At 46.4% G+C, this 21,477-nt stretch overlaps 1 protein-coding gene across 2 annotated transcripts in view; it reads left to right on the forward strand.

The window, feature by feature from the left end:
• Positions 1–21,477, forward strand: part of MYBPC2 (myosin binding protein C2) — a 67,128-nt gene that overhangs the window by 38,965 nt on the left and 6,686 nt on the right. For both annotated transcript variants that reach the window (XM_081883834.1, XM_081883835.1), the window contains exons 13-25: positions 1,424–1,590; positions 1,713–1,878; positions 3,169–3,275; positions 4,837–4,866; positions 5,431–5,570; positions 8,983–9,142; positions 9,248–9,352; positions 10,868–11,056; positions 12,816–12,950; positions 13,772–13,939; positions 14,869–14,957; positions 16,446–16,641; positions 20,832–20,971. In XM_081883834.1, coding sequence (XP_081739960.1) covers positions 1,424–1,590; positions 1,713–1,878; positions 3,169–3,275; positions 4,837–4,866; positions 5,431–5,570; positions 8,983–9,142; positions 9,248–9,352; positions 10,868–11,056; positions 12,816–12,950; positions 13,772–13,939; positions 14,869–14,957; positions 16,446–16,641; positions 20,832–20,971 — 1,792 coding nt within the window. The remainder of the gene's footprint in view (positions 1–1,423; positions 1,591–1,712; positions 1,879–3,168; positions 3,276–4,836; positions 4,867–5,430; positions 5,571–8,982; positions 9,143–9,247; positions 9,353–10,867; positions 11,057–12,815; positions 12,951–13,771; positions 13,940–14,868; positions 14,958–16,445; positions 16,642–20,831; positions 20,972–21,477) is intronic.

A 21,477-nucleotide genomic window follows, 5' to 3' on the forward strand; every position in this document is an offset into this window, starting at 1 on the left:
GTTGACAGAATATGCTCACCTTGCAGACTTAACATATAGAATAAGAGTACAAGAAGAACATACATTTACAGAAGATTGGAAAACGCTGATGATGATGATGATGATTATCAGAAAATGTTTATTAGCTAAAGTGGTACCTCAGGTTAAGAACGGTTTCAGGTTTAGAATGGACCTCCGGAACGAATTAAGTTCGTAACCAGAGGTACCACTGTATATGGGAAATAACTGTGTACAGCTGTAAACACTGGCAACATGAAGATAAATTCAACAGTGTAAATAAGTTTTGATGGATGCAATAATAATGGAATACTGAATGGTATAGTTTCTGTAAAATATGCAGGGATTTCTGATATGCAAAATGAACCATGGAAAGAGAAGAAGGGAAGTCACTGATATCTTAAGGTTATAAAAAATGAGTACTTTAAATTGTGAAGCCAAAAATTTAATAAAAAATATATACAAAAAAAGAGGAAGCATCATATGTTTCAATGGATTTATTGTTTGCACACAAAACATATTGAAGGTGCCTCTCTGCAAGAGGCAGTGCCTTTGGAGGAGATTTTTGGTTGCAGGATAAACTTCCTCCTTTCTAAGCCTTTTCTATACACACACAAGCACGACACTGAATTTGGTGCAGATTTTTGTCCCATGTTCAAGGCAGACTTATTCCCCCCCACCCTTTTCCTTCCCTTCCCATTTAGCGTGTCTAGATATTATTAGGGACAAAGGAGCAACTCAGTTCAGTTCACATTTTAATGTGAGACCTGCCTCGGTTCCTGAAACAATATGTGAATCAAAAGCAGCCTATCCTTCGAAATTCACCCTTCTCTGACTTTTTGTGGTGCAGTTTTCCAACAAGAAAAGAGAAAGTATATGTTAGGGCAGGGGTCAGCAAACTTTTTCAGCAGGGGGCCAGTCTACTGTCCCTCAGACCTTGTGGGGGGCCGGACTATATTTTGGAAAAATAATGATGAACAAATTCCTATGCCCCACAAATAACCCAGAGATGCATTTTAAATAAAAGCACACATTCTACTCATGTAAAAACACGCGGATTCCCGGACTGTCCACGGGCTGGATTGAGAAGACGATTGGGCCGCATCCAGCCCCCGGGCCTTAGTTTGCCTATCCATGTGCTAGGGAAAGGCACATATCGATGATAATGACATTAAACATATATATGGAGTAAGGCACACTAAAATGCTGGTGATTTTCCTTTAAAAAAATAAATAAATTGCAAACTGATGGTGAACTGTGGTGAACTGAACTTATGATGGCTGGAATAATGAGAAATGGAAAGAAACCAAACCTGACAGAATCCCATTTCAACCAACCAACCAACCAACCAACCAACCAACCAACCAACCAACTGTCTTCCCAGCTTTGCCCCCTCTCTATCTTAGTCTCTTCTTTCTGCCTCCAGGTCGAAGGATGGTGTAGAGCTAACCCGTGAAGAGACGTTCAAGTACCGCTTCAAGAAGGATGGCAAAAAGCACATTCTCATCATCAACGAAGCCACCAAGGAGGATGCTGGGCGCTACATGATCATGACCAACGGTGGCCAGTCAGAGGCAGACCTTATAGTTGAAGGTTTGTGAGGACTGGTTGGACCAGCGGGTAGATAGCCTCCGAAAGAGATTTGGATGGCTTCCACCCCCATGTGGGATGCTGTGGGATCAGTCCTCTTCATCTCTCTCTCTTTTGCCACCCAGACAAACAGCTGGAGGTTCTTCAGGGCATTGCTGACCTTACTGTCAAAGCTGCGGAGCAGGCCGTCTTCAAGTGTGAAGTGTCAGATGAGAAGGTTACCGGCAAATGGTACAAAAACGGAGTCGAGGTCCGACCCAGCAAACGCATCACGATCTCTCACAAGGGCAGGTGAGCCTAAAGGGAAGCCAGCATTCTCTGAGGGCCAAGCGTGTTATGTGGGGTAGTTGCAGACTCTGCGGCTCCATTGGCGGCCGCCATTTTGCTTTCGTAAGCAGAGGTGACTCTTCTGTGGTGCTGTGGGTAGAGTATCACATTTGGACTGTAAAATCCAGCTTCGAATCCTGTCACAGATCTCATGAGAAGGCCTTGCGCCAGCCATCACTTCTCTGTCTAATGCAATGTTTCCCAAACTCTGGTCTCCCGCTGTTTTTGGACTACAATTCCCATCATCCCTGACCACTGGGTCCTGCTAGCCAGGGATGATGGGAGTTGAAGTGCAAAAACAGTGGGAGACCAGAGTTTGGGAATCACTGGTCTAATGTATTGCACTGGAATATTATTTATTTCATACAATTTAAAGAAGAGTTAAAATCAACAATGAGCTAAAAAACAGATTAAAGCACGTGTCAATATTCTACATACCCAGGTAGGCTTGTCTAAACAGAAATGTTTTTAGCAGGTGCTGAAAATATTGTTAATGTTCTGATTTCCTGAGAGGAAGGGGAAATAATAATAATAATAATAATAATAATAATAATAATAATAATAATAATAATACCTTTATTGTCAATGTACAATCAGTGTACAATGAAATTAACCAAGCCTCCCTCCCCCCTACAAACACTTAATTAATTAATTAATTAATTAATTAATAACTAATCTGCTCTGGAAGTTCATTCTTAAACCAAAGCCTTCTTAAACCACGGCGTGCTTTCCCATAGCAGCGGGGGACTCCATTTACAAATGGAACACACTCAACAGGAAGCGGAACATGTTCTGCTTCCAAGGCAAAGTTCACAAACCAAAACACCTACTTCTGGGTTTGTAGCGTTCTTAATCCAAGTTGTTCATAAACTAAGCTGTTCTTAAACCAAGGTACCACTGTATTCCTTTATCGGCTGCCATAACTGCCATTTATTTTCTGTTGAATTATAACTTACATTACAATCATTTATTTATTCTCCTTCCCTTGCCTTTTTCAAATCCTGCTTTTTCTCAAACAGCCCAAAAAGAACCTCCACTCTTCGACAAAATTCTCATCTTTTGGATCTCTTGGTGGTTTTTTGTTGCTGTCTGCTTTGCCATCTCCGCCTAGTCCATTAACTTTAAAATCCATTCTCCTTTCGTTGGGATTTCTTCCTCTTTCCGCTATGAACAGGGCATTTCTCAGTGACTGCAATCGGAAGCCTCTTCCACCCTCCCACCTGCTTTGCCCCTAATCGTGCTCTCACTCCTCAGGTTCCACAAGCTGGTCATCGATGACGTGAGGCCAGAGGATGAGGGAGACTACACCTTCGTCCCTGATGGATATGCTCTTTCTCTGTCCGCCAAGCTCAACTTCCTGGGTCAGTGTACAAAAGGCCTTGAGGTTCTGCCCTGAGGTGAAACACGCCAGTTTCCACGCTTGTTGCAGAACCCATGTTTCTTGCTCAAAGATGTGCTCAGGGACTTGAGCCCCTATGGATCTTCCCTCGCTGTGAGGAGGCGTTTGTCAGGGACTGGGCAGAGGAGAAGGAATGGTGGAGACCCCCTCCTCATCCTGACCCTTCCACGGAGGAGGAAGAGGAAGACATTGTGTAGATTTACAACAGGGTTCTGCTCAGAGGCAGATGAGGGGGAAAGCTGGGGAAGTCATGGGAGAGCCAGAACAACACCCGGCTGACATGTTGTCATTAGAAAGCATTCCGGACTCCCCATCTCCCAGAATCAGGCGAGCTTTAAAAGTAGGAGAGCAAAGAGCTCAAAGACAGAGGGCATGTTTCAGCACCCATAGAAGTGACGAATGAGTAAGTGAGAGGGACGGGGGGCGGAGATTGACTTGGGACAACGCCATTATCCAAGAGGCTAGGCAGAGGCGGAGCCAGCGTGGTGTAGTGGTTAAGAGCGGTGGACTTGTAATCTGGTGAACCGGGTTCGCTTCCCCGCTCCTCCACATGCAGCTGCTGGGTGACCTTGGGCCAGTCACACTTCTTGGCAGTCTCTCAGCCCCACTCACCTCACAGAGTGTTTGTTGTGGGGGAGGAAGGGAAAGGAGAATGTTAGCTGCTTTGAGTAGTGATAAAGCGGGATATCAAATCCAAACTCTTCTTCTTCTTCTCTGGCACCCGGAACGGCGGACATGCTATGCACCTGGGGGCGGGGCCATGAGGTGGGGCAAGCATCCCAGGGGACGAAGCACCCTTAGGGGGCAGAGCGAGCTGCCCATGGGGGGTGGAGTGAGCGGCCCATGGTGGGTTGCTTCCTGGGCAAAGGGGGAGGGAGCCGTGCTGCTTTGCCAGCAGCCTTCCTCCCTTCCCTCTTACATTTGACAGCTGAGGGGAGACTTCCCCCTCCCCAGAAAGCAGCCTTGGAGCCGGGGTCAATGGCGTGCCACCCGCCTACAACTCCCAAGCCTCTCCTGAGCTGTCGGAACAAAGGGGGGAGGGCCGCCAGGCAAGGCGGCACAGCTCCCCCCCTTCACCCGACGGCTCGGGGTAGGCTTGGGAGTTGCGGGTGGGTGGCGCGCCGAATGTCACCCCCCTCAGTGATGACACCCGGGGCGGATTGCCCCCCCTTCTTCTGCCCCTGAGGCTGGGTTCTATAGCCTCTGTAAAGATTGAAATCAAAAAGGACGATAAGAAACTTTTCCTTGTCTTTATACTTTCCTGGGAAACCTCCCAGGAAAGTATAAAGACAAGGAAAAGTTTCTTACTCTCCTTTTCGATTTCAATCGTTACAGACAGTAGCCGCTGACAGCATCCTGACACAGTTTGTTTGATGTCCCCATTTCTCACAGGGACACTGCTGGTGTGGAATCCCACTGCACATTAATTCTAAAATAATATGGGAGGGAGGAAGCAGGTATTGCTGGCCAAAGGTACTCACGGCTGTTTCTCATTTCCCCCATTTGTTCTCTTCCCACTCTAGAAATCAAGATTGAATATGTCCCCAAGCAAGGTGAGTCCTGGATGGGCCCTGCCATCCTTTGTGGGTGGGTGGGTATGAAAGCCGGAGGATTTTTTTCAATATCCATTAAGAAAGAGAGAGTAGAGATCAGAACCCCCCCCCCCGAACTTGAAGCATGGGAAGTCCCAATAAGAATTTATAATTTGGCAGAATATTCGGACTGTATGATATGTATTTGTATAATTTGGAATATTTAATGTCATTTGATTGGATTGTTAAAAGGGAAAATTTAATAAAAATTATTTTAAAAACAGAAGAAAGAGAGAGTAGAGATGTGAAAGCCCGGGGGGAGGGCGGGACACAGGAAAAAAATTCAATTATGTTTTCCTGATTTTCCCAATTTTTCAGAAACAAATGAGGGAGGGAATGGGGAAAACCGAAGAAGTAAAACCCATAGAAGGCAACTTCCAATTGTTTGTGGCCTTCTGGGGCAGCAGGCAGTGAATAGCTGTGCTGTGGGGAAAATGTGGGTCTTGATTTAAGGTATTAAATGTGGTGGTGTGGAGAAGAGGTTGTCTCTCATTTCCCCCCTCAAGTCATTTCTGGTTTCTCCAGAGCCCCCCAAGATCCACTTGGATTGTTCCGGAAAGACTAATGAAAACACCCTTGTGGTGGTTGCTGGGAATAAGCTGCGCTTGGACGTGTCCATCACTGGGGAGCCAGCACCTGTGGCCACCTGGATGAGGGGTACTGAGGTAGGTATGGCCACTGTGGGCGGCTTCCAACAGAATATTAAAAACACGATAAAACATCAAACATTAAAAACTTCCCTAAACAGGGCTGCCTTCAGATATCTTCTAAAAGTCAGAGAGTTGCTTATTTCCTTGACATCTGGTGGGAGGGCGTTCCACAGGGCGGGCGCCACTACCGAGAAGACCCTCTGCCTGGTTCCCTGTAACCTCACTTCTTGCAGGGAGGGAACCGCCAGAAGGCCCTCAGAACTGGACCTCAGTGTTCGGGCTGAACGATGGGGGTGGAGATGCTCCTTCAGGTACACAGGACTGAAGCCGTTTAGGACTTTAAAGGTCAGCACCAACACTTTGAATTGTTCTCAGAAATGTACTGGGAGCTAATGTAGGTCTTTCAGGACAGGTGTGTTGTGGTCTCGGCGGCCACTCTCAGTCACCAGTCTAGCTGCCACATTCTGGATTAGTTATAGTTTCCAGGTCACCTTCAAAGCTAGCCCCACGTAGAGAGCATTGCAGTAGTCTAAGCGGAAGATAACTAGAGCATGCACTGCTCTGGCGAGACAGTCTGCGGGCAGGTAGGGTCTCAGCCTGCGTACCAGATGGAGCTCTGAAATCTCTCAAGCTGGCCGCAAAAGAACTTGTCTAGTCCTACTTTACTACTTACTTTTTAAGCAGGTATTCTATAGCATGTCTTTGAGGCAACCTTTCAACACTTTGACTTCACTCTCAGAGGGGCACTCCTTCATTGTCTCACAAGTCAGATGGATGCCAGCAACAACATTGATGCAATCCTAGTGAATTAGTGGTTACAGACACTTCAGGTTACAGACACTTCAGGTTACAGACTCGGCTAAACCAGAAATAGTACCTCGGGTTAAAAACTTTACCTCAGGATGAGAACAGAAATCGCATGGCGGCGGTGCAGTGGCAGTGGGAGGCCCCATTGGCTAAAGTGGTGCTTCAGGTTAAGAACAGTTTCAGGTTAAGAACGGACCTCCAGAACGAATTACATTCTTAACCTGAGGTACCACTGTAGTGGTTTGCACAACCCAAGATAATAATACAATGAGATTCAAAATGGTAACGATTAATACCACATTTATTTAGAATCCAGATAAAATGATATAGCTCAATTCGTTCAGCAAAAATGATGGACTTCATCCAGTGATATCAGCTTTATGCCTCTGGTTTAAACAACACCAAAGCAGAAGTCAGCTTTGGCTGTCAGGCAAGAACACTTAGAAGAACCTTTTAACCCCTATCAATATAATTCTAGTAATTGCATACCATTGGGTCCAGGGTAGCCTTTTTAAGGAGTAGCCACACCACTGCGTCTTAGTGCCTTGCTAGTTGCACTAACAGCACAATCCTAACCACCGTGACTCACTAAATTCTGTGGAATTGCACACCCCATTCAATGGAACTTACTTCTGGGTAGACACAGTTAGGATTGCAGCCTTAGAACTCAATGAAATCGATGGGCCTTGGCTCATTTTCACATTTAAACCCGGACTGATTTCCCCCCCACATTGATCTCAGCTAACTTAGTCTGGATCCAACCACACGTGCTCTTTTTCGGAAGAGCACGTTTCAGAAGTCAGTTTGCTCCATCGTGAGAGCTCAAGATTTGTTTCTGCTTTTGACGATATATACATATACAGTGGTACCTTGGTTTACAACCATTTTGGATTACAACCACGTCAAACCCGGAAGGGCATGTCCCTTTTTTTGGATTACAACCTATTTGGGGGGGGGAGGCCCCATTGGCGAAAGTGCGCCTTGGGTTACAACCTGTTTTGGTTTACAACCGGACCTCCGGAACGAATTGTGGTTGTAAACCAAGGTACCACTGTATCGACTCTGCACAGCGCAGCTTATTCAGACCCTCCAGTTGTCCCTATTTTCCAGGGACAGTCCCGGATTTACAGAAGCCATCCCTGTTTCTGATTTGATCCCAGACGTGGGCGTAGCTAGGATTTTTGTTATGGCAGGACTTCTGTTGGGGGGCGGGCAGAACTGATGTGATTGGTCAGTTAGTTCTATTGTTTTATTTGATGGGGGGCAGCTGCTCCCCTGCCCCCAACTTGGCTACGCCCATGATCCCAGAGTGTCCTGCTTTTCCTTAGGACATCCCTATTTTCGCTGGATAAATGTAGGGTATGGACCCACTGAGCCAAGGAGTTACGTAACTATACAATCTACAATCTTTAGAAGAAATCTGAAATCAGCCCTGTTTTTTTAAATGTTTAATCATAGAATTGTGAATTAGAAGGGATCCCAAGGGCCCTCTAGCCCAACCCCCTGCGATACAGGAATCTCAACTAAAGCATCCATGACAGATGGCCATTCATTTTATTGTTATTCACTTTTTATACTGTATTTTATGCTGTTTTTTGTTGCCTCAATTAAGTGTTTTGAATTTGTTGTTAGCCGCCCTGAGCCCAGTTTTCTGAACCGGGAAGGGCAGAGTGGAAATACAAATTTATTATATTTATTATTTATTATTCTACCTATGCTTAAAAACCTCTAAGGAAGGAGAGTGCACAACCTCCAATGTTTTATTCCGTTTTTCTATAAGTTGGAAGCCGCTCAGAGTGGCTGGGGCAACCCAGTCAGATAGGCGGGAGTATTATTATTATTATTATTATTATTATTGATATTAGCTCTGCCCGAGGCATGATGGAAGTATCGGCTGGAAAAAGATAGACATAACATTTTTACAAGGACAGGAAGGAACACCGCAGACAGAAGAATTGTCACACACAGGAGGAATAAGGCTATTGCTTCACCTATAAGTTTATAAATCGTTTAATGCGTCAAGATGAATGGATGTCGTTAATATGGCAGTTGTTATATAAGGGATTGTTATTTTGAACGGAATGGAATGGAATTGAGAGGAATAAGATCTTGGAATGCAGAAACAAAGTAAATTATCAAACCATCCATTCTGACACGTGGGAGGCCACCTAAATTATACAATTTGGCATATGAATGTTTGGGATTAGTACAGTGGTACCTCGGGTTAAGTACTTAATTCATTCCGGAGGTCCGTTCTTAACCTGAAACTGTTCTTAACCTGAAGCACCACTTTAGCTAATGGGGCCTCCTGCTGCCGCCGCCGCACGGTTTCTGTTCTCATCCTGAAGCAAAGTTCTTAACCTGAAGCACTATTTCTGGGTTAGCGGAGTCTGTAACCTGAAGCGTATGTAACCACAGGTACCACTGTAATTGCATTGTGTTTTGGCGTTGTTATAATGTGGCTACCATTGGATTATTGTAATTGAAAATTAATAAAAATGATTGTCAAAAATATTATTATTAGTAGTAGTAGTAGTATTTAGGATGTCCCTGTTTTCATTGGAGGTTATGCGTACTTCAGTGCTTGACTCATCATTGCCTGCTCTCCCATACTCCTCAGGTCTTTGCGGAGAAGGAAGGCCGGGTCCGTATTGAGGAGAGGAACGAGCTGAGCAGTTTCGTGATAGAGAGTGCCGAGCGCTCAGATGAAGGGAGCTACACCATCAAGGTGACCAATCCGGTGGGGGAGGACATAGCGACCCTCAATATCAAGGTGGTGGGTGAGTAACCTGGCCGGCTGCAATTGCGGGGCAAGTCTATTAGTCCTGGCTGGCCTGCCGTCCCACTGCTCCCATCTTACTCCCATTGCTCCATGTCTTTGGCAGACGTCCCCGATCCTCCGGAATCCGTGCGCATCACTTCGGTGGGAGAAGACTGGGCCATTTTGGTGTGGGATGTGCCCAAATACGACGGCGGCATGCCTGTGACTGGTAAGAGACCTGTGGCATAAGGTGGCGTACAAATTGTGCATATTGCTATGATACTGTGGCTATAATAATAAGAAGAAGAAATATCCCCTTCACATGCCTTGTTGGGGAGTAGCAAACCCTCACTCTCCATTGGTCAGGTCACATTATTGTTGTTGTTGTTGTTGTTGTTGTTGTTGTTGTTGTTGTTGTTGTTGTTGTTGTTTCTGTGTGTTCAGGATATGTGCATATCCCTCTTATTCAGATGAGTGCCCATACCTATTATTATTATTATACCTTTAAAATGGGTGTGTGCATTGTCACAGATTACAAGAACATGTCCCTTCTTTTCAAAATCATTTTTTTAAATGGGTATGTGCCCTCCTCCATCAATCACTCTTGCAGTGCCTATTCAAAAGCATTTCCATTTTTGGTTTGGGTTCTTTCCCCATTGGGAGAGAAATTGGCCCAGTCGATTTCACAACTCCATTGCCTTGTATGGTTCTTCTCAGTAGCATAAAGTTCTTCTGAATCTTACCTGCAAATGAACCTGAGATGGCATAGCTCAGGGGTCAGGAAACTTTTTCAGCAGGGGACCAGTCCACTCTCCCTCAGACCTTGTGGGGGGCCGGACTATATTACAAATAACCCAGAGATGCATTTTAAATAAAGGCACACATTCTACTCATGTAAAAACATAATGATTCATGGACCATCTGCAGGGCAGATATAGAAGGCAATTGGGCCAGATCCGGCCCCCGGGCCTTAGTTTGCCTACCCATGAACTAGAGCCAGGGGTCAGCAAGCGTTTTCAGCAGTGGGCCGGTCCACTGTCCCTCAGACCTTGTGGGGGGCCAGACTATATTTTTTGGGGGAAATGAATGAATTCCTATGCCCCACAAATAACCCGGAGATGCATTTTAAATAAAAGCACTCATTCTACTCATGTAAAAACACGCTCATTCCCGGACCGTCTGCAGGCCGAATTGAGAAGGTGATTGGGCCAGATACGGCCCCTGGGCCTTAGTTTGCCTACCCATGGCTTAGCTGGATCACTGGGGATCCCTGATCTGTGGGGACAATTATTGTTGGCAGGGAAACGATGGAGGAGTGCATCTTCGGTGGTGAAGTCAAACTGTTGGAAGGTTGCAGCGTCTGCTGTAGAGATTGATATGAGAGAGACATGATTTGTTGCAGCTGCAGATAAAGGCGTCCGGTTGTGCTGCTGCAGATGCACCATGGCGTTTCTTCTCTCTGTGCTCCTCCCAGCAGCCATTCCTCCTCTGGTCACTGCTGTGGATGCCCAACCTGGCTGCCTACATATCTCCAGACACTGTGGTCACCCTCAAGAATGATGGTGTTGATGTTGCCAGCCTTCATGTTTGCAGACACCTTTGTAACTCAAGAGTTGGCCTGGTTCCTGAAGCCAGCTCCCCGTAGAGCACGTCCTTGGGGATCTGCCATCTTCAGTTCTGTGGACAATCTCTGGAGAGCTGCTATCTTCTTCCGTTGACCTCATTTCCCCCCTTTCTGCCTCAGGGTACCTGATAGAGCGCAAGAAGAAAGGAAGCATGCGTTGGATGAAGCTGAATTTCGACGTTTTCACCGAGACAACCTATGAGTCCACCAAGATGATTGAGGGGGTGCTGTATGAGATGCGAGTCTTTGCCGTCAACGCAATCGGAGTCTCTCAGCCCAGCCTGAATACCAAACCTTTCATGCCTATCGGTGAGTAAATGTTGTGTGTTTATGGGGGAGGGCGCTATTGACCAGGAGGTGGAAAGAGACAAGGGTATGAAATGTGGAGGCTATGGAGTAATGATAATGTGTGTGGGGTAAAAGCCAAACAATCCCTTCTTCCTACCTTAGGTGAGTGAACTCATACTGGGCCCTGCTTAGCTTTGCAAGGGTGTCTTGCTCTTTCTTCTCTCGCCTGCAGAGTGACTGACAAAGAGAAAAGGAAGCTAGTTGGTGGTAGGGATGGAGGAGAAATTTGATTTGGGTCTCGTTTTGAAGCCGAATCTATCAAATTCACACTTTGCAAAACAATATACGAACTGAAAAACACAGTTATCCTCTGAAATTCGCGCTTATCTTCATTTTGCTGTGCAGCTCAGCAGCCAAAAAGTGTTTACAAAAGTGTATACATTAGGGGGCAGTGGGCATAAAAATGAACGCACTGGTGAAAATAACATACACAAATGCATTACGTTGTGGGGGGGGGGCAGAAGTGCTTGTAAAAATGTGTACGTTAGTCCAAACTGCATATGAAAATGCGTATGTTAGGAGAAAAATTTGCACTGAAATGCTGGTGGAGTTTTATGAGGATTTAAAAATAAAAAAATACAAATTGCTGCAAAATGTGGGGAACCAAATTTATGATTGGGGAAAATGAGAAACTGAGAGAACTGTAATTGGCAGATTGTTTTACCCCAGCTGGCGGTAACCAGGGCCAGGGCCTTTTTAGTTGTGGCACCCTGCCTGTTTAGTGCCTTGCCAAGTGAGGTGCGCTCGGCCCTCTCCCAGCATTGCTTGAAGCAGCTAGTAAAAACATGGCTGTTCAAAAATGCTTTTACCTGGCTGTTCTCTTTTCTGCTGGTAATTATTTGATGCCTTAATTTCACTGGCTGTTCTTGATTTCATTGTAGGGACCTAGTTTTGATGTCAATATTGGTGATTTTTCAAGGGATTGCTCTATATTTTATTATTAATATTTGCATATGTATTAGGATAATAATATCAGATTTATAAATAAATGTATGGGGTTAGGGTATTTTTTGGTATCTATTCACATATTTTTTCTCTACACAATTTTTGTGACTTTTTCTTTCCTCCCTGTCTTTATATCACTTTATTTCTTTATAACTGAAAACTTTTCAATAAAATATTAATAATAAACCCCCGATATATTTTATTATCATTTTGTCCTTTGCATTGTATGATGTCATGAGTAACTTTGAAAACTAGGAGAGTATAATCTTCTTCTTCGGCAATCACTCGTAGCCAAGTAAGATGGCCTTCCATAAATACGGTTTTAACAGTGAGTCTGTAAGTGACTGTGGAGGCTAATTCTGGATCCACAGTGGGGACATAGGTTTCTGGATGGGAGTTGATCACGGTGAGGGTTTGCCAAGCGTGCCTTCCTCTTAGCGTTCCTCTTAACGTTTCTCCCTTGCGTCCTGAGTTTGAGTGTCTTCAAAGCCCATGACGCCTTTAGTAAAGGCTGTTCTCCAATTGGAGCGCTCACAGGCCAGTGTTTCCCAGTTGTTGGTGTTTATACTACATTTTAAAAAGAAGAATAAGGAGGAGAAAAAGGAGAAAAAGAAGGAGAAGGAAAATAAGAAGGCATTGACAAAAAGTACAAAATGGCAGGCTCTAGGCATTTGAGACCAACTGGAAGTTGTGGATTTGTCAGTGTAGATGAGAGACCAATGGTATGTTTGTGCATGTGTGTAATTGCTCTTCTGCTTCCTCCCTCCTCCTTCAGCCCCCACTAGTGAGCCACTCCACCTGACCTTGGAGGATGTAACAGACACCACAGCCACTTTGAAGTGGCGTGCTCCAGACCGGATTGGTGCAGGGGGTATTGATGGCTACCTCATTGAGTGGTGCAAGGAAGGAAGTGAGTATCAGGGGGCCAAGGGTCTGGAAACCGAGCCTATTGAGGAATGGTTGAGGGAGTTGGGTTATGTTTGGCCTGGATAAGAGAAGACTGAGAGGAGATGTGGTAGCCATCTCCAGATATCTAAAGGGCGGTCACATGGAAGATGGACCGGGCTTCTTTTCTGATACTCTGGACGGTAGGACCCGAATCAAGGGCTTCAAGTTACAAGAAAGGAGGTTCCAGCTAAACGTCAGGAAGAGCTGTTCGGCAGTGGAAAGGACTCAGAGCCTGGGGTTGGTGGTGGGATGATGTTGAGGTGGTCAGAGGGAGAAGACTGGGTGGAGGAGGTGTCAGAAGCTGAAGGGGCAACAGGGCTCAATGAGTTGGCAGAGTCTGTAGCAGAGAGATTTCCAGAATCAGAGGCAGGAGAGGCCAAGAGGCAGAGATGACTCTGGCTGGTGAAGAGGCATGGATGTTTCCCCCACCTGCTGTTACCATATCCCCTCCCCACTTGTCTCCCAGAACCAGGAGAGGCATGAAGAGGGTGGAGGATAAGTTAGCTTTACATAGGCGTAGTCTCAAATTGCTTGGGGGAAACCCTGGAAAGAAGGGGACTTAGGGAGCTGTGGGGAGGCAAGGATCTCAGCAACTGCTTCATGGAGGCAAGACCTACCAGAGATGAGTTGCTGGGCTTATTAGGGCTGGCACTCCTGTGTACATGCTGGGGTTTTTTTTGGCTAATAAAGAGTTAACTCCAACTTTCACAGTGTGATTTATTGCTGGCTCGCTCCTGTCATCCAACACCTTTTACCTTCTAACCTTGTGTTCTCTGCTCGCAGCCGACGAATGGGTAGCTGCCAACACAGAGCTGGTCGAACGCTGTGGCTACACCGCTAAGGGACTTCCTACAGGGGAGAAGCTTTTGTTCCGGGTCATTGCAGTCAACATCGCTGGCAAGAGTTTACCAGCCACCCTTGCGCAGCCGGTCACTATCCGAGAGATTGTCCGTGAGTCAAGTTGTATTTCTTGAGCTGTGAATCCTGAGCTCCCTCAATGTCCCTACCCTGGACCTTTTTGCCTTATAAAGGGAGCCTGCAGAGACAGAACATACAAGAGCTTCTAGTTTCACTCCTCCAAAGGTTCTTGGAGAGCCAGACTGAGAAGATGTCCGTGGGCTAGATGTGCTTGTTGCTCCAAGTCACTAGGAATTAGGAGGAGGGGAGAAACTTGATTCCATTGTCATTTAGAGGTAGATCTGTCAAATTTGCAGTTTCCAAAACAAAATAAGAACTGACGTGCAGCCATCCTTCGGAATTCGTACTTAGCCAGATTTTGCAATGCGATTCTCCTACCACAGTTTACAAAACGCACATGTTAGGTGAAAGTGTGCATGAAAGTTATTATAGCCATGAAAATAGTATACAAGAACTAGGAGAAATGGCTTGCAAAAAAAGGGGGGGTACATGTAAATGTGTTTAGTAGGAGAAATTCAAACTGAAATGCTGAAGAATTTTTGTGAGGATTTAAAAACTGCAAATTGCTGCAGAGATAGGGAGAACTGGATTTAAGGCTGGAATGTTAAAGGACGTTGCCAAATTATAAACTTAAAACACTGAAGGATTTGAGTGTAGACTTACAGCACAATCCTAACCATGCCTGATGAGAAGTAAGTCCTATTGAATTCAACAGGGTCTACTCCCAGGTAAAGGGGGGCGGCGGTTATACTCAATATATACCCACTGAAATCAGTAAGACTGAACTTAGTTGTCTTAAAGTCATCCCATTTATTTCAGTAGGTCTGCTCTTAAGTACGACACATTAATCTAGATCCAACCCAATGTGTACCTAAACTGACTTTGGAAAGTCTGGATCCCAACCACTTGCCATCTTATGCAAATTTCATGCCGACCCACTTGCTTTCTCTCTTGCCTTACAGAGCAGCCCAAGATCCGCCTTCCTCGCCATCTCCGGACGACGTACATCAGGAGAGTTGGAGAACAGGTCAACTTGGTTATCCCATTCCAGGTGAGCAGCTGGCTTTGGGGATTCCACCCACCCTGGAATTCATGTTTACCCAGAAGAACACTGAGGGAGGTTTGGATTTTCATTTGAAGGCCTTCCTCATCCAGATTCTGCATCATGCTTCATGTTCCTATCACGGTTTTAAGTAAACAAACAAACAAACAAACAGCAAAAAAAATTCCTTCCAGTAGCACCTTAAAGACCAACTAAGTTAGTTCTTGGTATGAGCTTTCGTGTGCATGCACACTTCTTCAGATACACACGAAATGAGCTTTTCGTGTGCATGCACACGAAAGCTCATACCAAGAACTAACTTAGTTGGTCTTTAAGGTGCTACTGGAAGGAATTTTTTTTGTTTTGACTATGGCAGACCAACACGGCTACCTATCTGTAACTGAAACAAACAGCAACTTACCTACACAGTCTATTCTGTCAGCCCTTCCTCTCAGTGCTGTGTCTGGGTTTGTCAACAAACTCTCCTCTGAGCTTTGATGGCTAACCTCTGAAAGCTCGCAAGATACTTCCCAACCATGATCTCCCATTGAGGAAACGTCAGCCCCGTTAGCCTGCAAACCTTCCTACCAAAGGAAGCTTGCCCTAAGCAACTGAAAAACTTTGTTTTCGGAAAACAGCCAGAACCTCCACATCCCAGCATCCTAGGAGTATTCCATCCAACTGCAGTGTTTGCAGACTCATCCCCCCTGCAGTCTCCAATTCAGGACCAGGCCCAAATGCAGAATGTATGCCTACAACATCCTGCCAGTTTATTTTCCTCATATTTTGCGGGGTCTTTCCTCGTTGAAGAGTGCAGGAGAAGTCCAAAAGCAACTCATTTTTTAGGTGACGTTTTGGTTGGCACTCCTAATACTCCTTGGATCCTGAATGCCTAGGTACTCAGACGTTTTCCCTCCCGAACGCCGCAAGCCCAGGAGCGGGTGTTCTGGTTTGCAAATGTTCTTCGGAACCTGAACGTCCGACGGGGCTTCTATGGCTTCCGAATGCCTGCAGGAGCTTCCTGCAGCCAGTCAGAAACTGCACTTTGGTTTCCGAACGTTTTGGAAGTCAACCGGACTTCCAGAATGGATTCCATTCGACTTCCAAGGTATAACTGTGAAAGGTTTGCCAGCTGTGGGTTTTGAACTTCCTCCCCTTATGGACAAACACAACTTCCTTTTATTTATTGATTTTTAGACACATAAAACCAGGCATAGGCAAACTCGGCCCTCCAGATGTTTTGGGACTACAACTCTCATCACCCCTGACCACTGGTCCTGTTAGCTAGGGGTGATGGGAGTTGTAGTCCCAAAACATCTGGAGGGCCCGAGTTTGGCTATGCCTGCATAAAACTATTCATGCGCCAACCAAGAACTCAGCTGGGAAAAGCTTCCAGCACTGGAGCAAAATGTGGGGAGAAGTGGGGCAGGGCGGGTGGAAGGGATGGCGCTAGAATGAAGGCCTCTGTGGCAATGCCAAGCATTTGATCATCTCCAGGGTAAACCCCGCCCTGTAGTCACCTGGTCAAAGGACGGGAAGCCTCTGGACCCCAAAGAGATCAACGTCCGCACCTCCGACTTGGACACCATCCTTTTCATACGCAAAGCTCAGCGGCACCACTCGGGCTTCTACGAACTCTCGGTTAAGATTGAAAACATGGAGGACAAGGCTGTCATCAAGATCCGGGTTGTTGGTAAGGAGGACCGGCCTTCCTTTGAGATTTCATTTGTTGCAACAGTAAATTTACATTCTTTAAAAAAGCTAACCATGTTTTGGGGGTGCAGCCAGAGCAGGTGAATATGGGGGAGACTGTGTAGAGGGGGATGTGTGTGTGTCGTCTCAAGTTCTCTTAGAGTCATGTGATTTTAGAGCTGAAAGGACATTGGCAGTCATCTAGTTGCGTCAATCAATTAACGTCTATTTTGGTGGTACCCAAATTGTTGGTCCACAGACCCTAGAGGGCCTGTGTAACCCACCCAAGGGGTCTATGGCACCAGACACATAACAAAAACTACCATAAAATAACAACAACAACAACAACAACTATTCTTTATTTATACACTGCCCATCTGGCAGGGCTTCCCCAGCCACTCTGGGCTGCTCCCAACAGAATATTAATAATAATTTAAAAAGTGATAAAACATCAAACATTAAAAACTTTCCTAAACAGGGCTGCCTTCGGATGTCTTCTAAAAGTCAGATAGTTGTTAATTTCCTTGAAATCTGATGGGAGGGCATTCCACAGGGTGGGCGCCACTACCGAGAAGGCCCTCTGCCTGGTTCCCTGTCACCTCGCAGGGGAGGAACCGCCAGAAGGCCCTCGGAGCTGGACCTCAGTGTCCGGGCAGAACGACGGGGATGGGTCCGCTCCTTCAGGTATACTGGGCTGAGGCTGTTTAGGGCTTTAAAGGTCTAATGATAACATAGAGATATCAAAATTTTCAAAAGTAAGGGGTCCACTGTTTGGCTTTTGAAACACAAGGGGTGCTTAGCTACTTGGGAACCACTGGTCTAGTTCAACACCCCACCCGGCTCAATGCACAAATCTTGTAACAGAGAATCTTAATCTTGTCTTTGGTGAGGTCCACTCTCGCCTTGGTGCAGGTAGTTAGAGAGGGAGATGAAGAAACACTTATAAAAGGCCTAACGTTTTCTAAGTGTTGTGCAGACATTCAAAAGGAAGGCTGTAGCTGAGTGTGCGCACACCGTACAAGTAAAGCCCATGACTTCAACACCTCCTGGGGACTGTGGTTTGTTAAAAGGTGCTGGGGAGCAAAACGGCAGTTCCCGGGATACTTCAGGGGGAAGCATGTGCTTTAAATGTGTGGAGCCAACTCCTGCCCACAGGCTCACAATCGACTGGTGAAAGGAGCAGGGAGGGAAGAGGGAAGCAAGCACTGGAACAGCTGTTCTGCTGTTCCCTTATCTGGCCAATGGGTGGGGCTGAGCAGGTCTTTACCATTCCATTATATAATATAATTCCATTATAATCTTCCCTCACTGCGAGAAGCCAAGTTACAGGGAACCAGGCAGAGGGCCTTCTCGGTAGTGGCACCCGCCCTGTGGAACGCCCTCCCACCAGATGTCAAAGAGAACAACAACTACCAGACTTTTAGATGACATCTGAAGGCAGGCCTGTTTAGGGAAGCTTTTAATGTTTGATGCATTACTTTATTTTAATATTGTGTTGGAAGCCGCCCAGAGTGGCTGGGGAAATCCAGCCAGATGGGCGGGGTATAAATAATACATTATTATTATTATTATTATTATTATTATTATTATTATTATTATTGGAAGGCAAGAGGTGCAGACAACCAGTGGCCCTAAACCCAAAGCCCAGAGGCAAGAGTTTCCTTCGCTTCAGCTCTGCTGTCCCAGGGCGGCTGGAAGATGGCCAGGCAACTTAGAGGGAAGCAAGGGGTGGGCGCAGTCTCTGTTCTCCCCCCCTCCCTTCCCCCTTCCTTCTTGCTGCAGCTGCTAAATTGTTAACAAGCTTTAATCCAGGCCTGCTCCATCAGTCTCCTCTCTCCCCGTGGGAGACCGAGATGCTCTCAACTCCCAGGCCTGCGAGAGAGACAGGAGGGTTGGCAGGGCAATAGGGAGCCTTCAGCCAGCTGCGCAGCGACCTCAGAAGATGCTACCCATGGAAGCAAGGCACCTCCTCGTCTGGCTGGGCTGGCAGCTGCCTCCTGGCCTCTGCCCCACTGGGGTTCTGTCTAGGGAGAGGAGAAAATAATTGGATTCAGTTTGCATTTAAAAGCAAACATCCCAACAGACCCCATTCCGAAACAATGCACAAACCGAAACACGGCCGTCCTTCAAAAACCCACCCTTTCCTGCATTTTGCAGTGCAGCTCTCCTGCCAAGGAATGTGTACAAAAATGTCTGTGCTTTGTTGTTGTTGTTTAGTCGTTTAGTCGTGTCCGACTCTTCGTGACCCCATGGACCACAGCACGCCAGGCACTTCTGTCTTCCACTGCCTCCCGCAGTTTGGTCAAACTCATGCTGGTAGCTTCGAGAACACTATTCAGCAATCTCGCCCTCTGTCGCCCCCTTCTCCTTGTGCCCTCCATCTTTCCCAACATCAGGGTCTTTTCCAGGGAGTCTTCTCTTCTCATGAGGTGGCCAAAGTATTGGAGCCTCAACTTTAGGATCTGTCTTTCCAGTGAGCACTCAGGGCTGATTTCCTTAAGAATGGATAGGTTTGATCTTTTTGCAGTCCATGGGACTCTCAAAAGTCTCCTCCAGCACCATAATTCAAAAGGTAAAGGGAAGGTAAACGGTGTTTCTGTGTGCTGCTATGTTTCGCCAGAAGCGGCTTAGTCATGCTGGCCACATGACCCGGAAGCTGTACGCCAGCTCCCTCGGCCAGTAAAGCAAGATGAGTGCCGCAACCCCAGTCGGCCACGACTGGACCTAATGGTCAGGGGTCCCTTTACCTTTTAATTCTCCCCCTTCCATTGGGAGACAAACTTGGTGTCCACAACTTCTCTCTTACCCCCCCTCGCCCCCCCGTCCTGACCCCCTTGGTGCCTGGTACCCCTTCCCCACCCCCTCCTCCTCCCTCTCTGCCTGTGTCACCATCTCTTATCAGCTCCCACCCTTCCCCCACGGTAAGAGGGAAGAGAGATCATGTTCTTCCATTCTATATTTAAGCTTCCCCCTGATGGTTTAAGCCAGATGTCACCTCTCCCGACACCGCTGAAAAAGGCCCCCCTCCCTCACCCTCCCCAGACACGGCCACTTTCTGATCAGCCGCCTCCTCTAATCCCGATTAGGCTGGTGGAATGTTTGAAGTGAAATTTAGCATCTTCCAAGAGCCTTCTGGGAATCTGCCTTTGAAAGCAGAGCACGCTGGAGAAGGTGCTAGCTGCAAGTCTGCCCTCCGGCCCACCTCCCCACCTCCCTAGCGCCAGCGGATAGGGCTGGGTCTCTCTGTGTTTGTGTTGCATGTATCTACCATGTATTGAATTAGCTGCTTCCTGCATCCGTTTCAGCCAGGGATGCAATGACTCTTCAGCCAGGGGTGCCTTTGGGTCGTTTCAGGCTATTGTCTTACCATTCTTAACGGGCTCCCCACTTGAGATGATATTGTGTATTATCTACTTAACTTTGAAATGTGACAAGCAGGCCTTGCTGGATTTGCTCGGTATGCTGAGTGGAGCCCTAGACTTTTGCCCCAAAGTCTGCTGACAGCATTTTAGCAGGTTACAGAAGATGGGTTCAATGATTCACTCATGCTATCCCCATTTAATCATCATCATCATCATCGCCCTTCCCGGTTCAGAAAACCGGGCTCAGGGCGGCTAACAACAAATTTAAAACACTTAATTGGTGCAACAAAAAAACAGCATAAAATACAGTATAAAACGTGAAAAGCAATAAATTCAGAATTCAAAAATCAGTTTAGGGTGAAATCCATCCAATAAACATTAGATGATCACCAGGGCTAGCTGGCTAAATTAGTCCTATTTGGGCCAGCATGGAGACCAGGGGAGAATTAGCTGTGGGATCCCAGAGTGGGTAATTGTCATAAAAAGGGGAGGGGAGGGGAATAAAAGATCAGGCTAAGTTCAAATTGAAAGCCAGGTAGAATAGCTCTGTCTTACAGGCCCTGCGGAAGGAAGTTAAATCCTGCAGGGCCCTGGTCTCATGGGACAGAGCATTCCACCAGGTCGGAGCCATCACTGAGAAGGCCCTGGCCCTGGTGGAGGATAATCTGATAATTTAATATGGTCTAGAGAGCTGCTAGGTCTATTGTATTTGTTTACATCATTTTAGCAATAGCAGGGAACCTTTGCTTACATCGTTTTGGCTAAGGGACCATTCCCTGTTTATCCATAGTGATGCAGCAGCCTTTGTTGTTTCCCACTCCTTCTGCAGAGAAACCGGGTCCAGCACACAACGTGATGGTGAAGGAAGTGTGGGGCTTCAATGCCTTAGTCGAGTGGGAGCCTCCCAAGGACGATGGGAATTCGGAGATTACGGGCTACTCCATCCAAAAAGCTGACAAGAAGACCATGGTAAGGTTCCCTTTCCCTATTGGGCTTCTGCTTCTAGTAATGATGAATCAAAGTCTAGTAATGGGCTTGGTTTTTCCCCTGGCTCTCGCTGAGAACGTGTGTCAGCGGCTACCTTGCAACGTTGCAAGAGACTAACTGAGGCAGGATATTGTGGGTTGTATGCAGTGCTAGTCCTACTCAGAGAAGACCCATTGAAATCAACTAGTAGAGTTAACTAGGTCCATTAATGACAATGACTTCAATGGCTTCCAGTCCATTTCCAGGACCTGCTCAAAAACACTGGTCTTTACCTGTCAGGAGTAAGCATGGACCAATGGTACCAAATAGTATGGGAAACAGCCTTACTAGAAAAATTAACCAATAAACTGAAACTGACACGGGGACAAATAGAAGAAGACGCCTTCACCCCGGTATGGCTCCCCTTTATCACATACACAGCCCAACAAGACAATGACAAAAATCCACCAACGGCATACAAATCAATATGGCTGACCTGATCCAAAACA

Source organism: Podarcis melisellensis, assembly GCF_964234715.1.
Source record: "Podarcis melisellensis genome assembly, chromosome: 13".
Taxonomy (NCBI): domain Eukaryota; kingdom Metazoa; phylum Chordata; class Lepidosauria; order Squamata; family Lacertidae; genus Podarcis; species Podarcis melisellensis.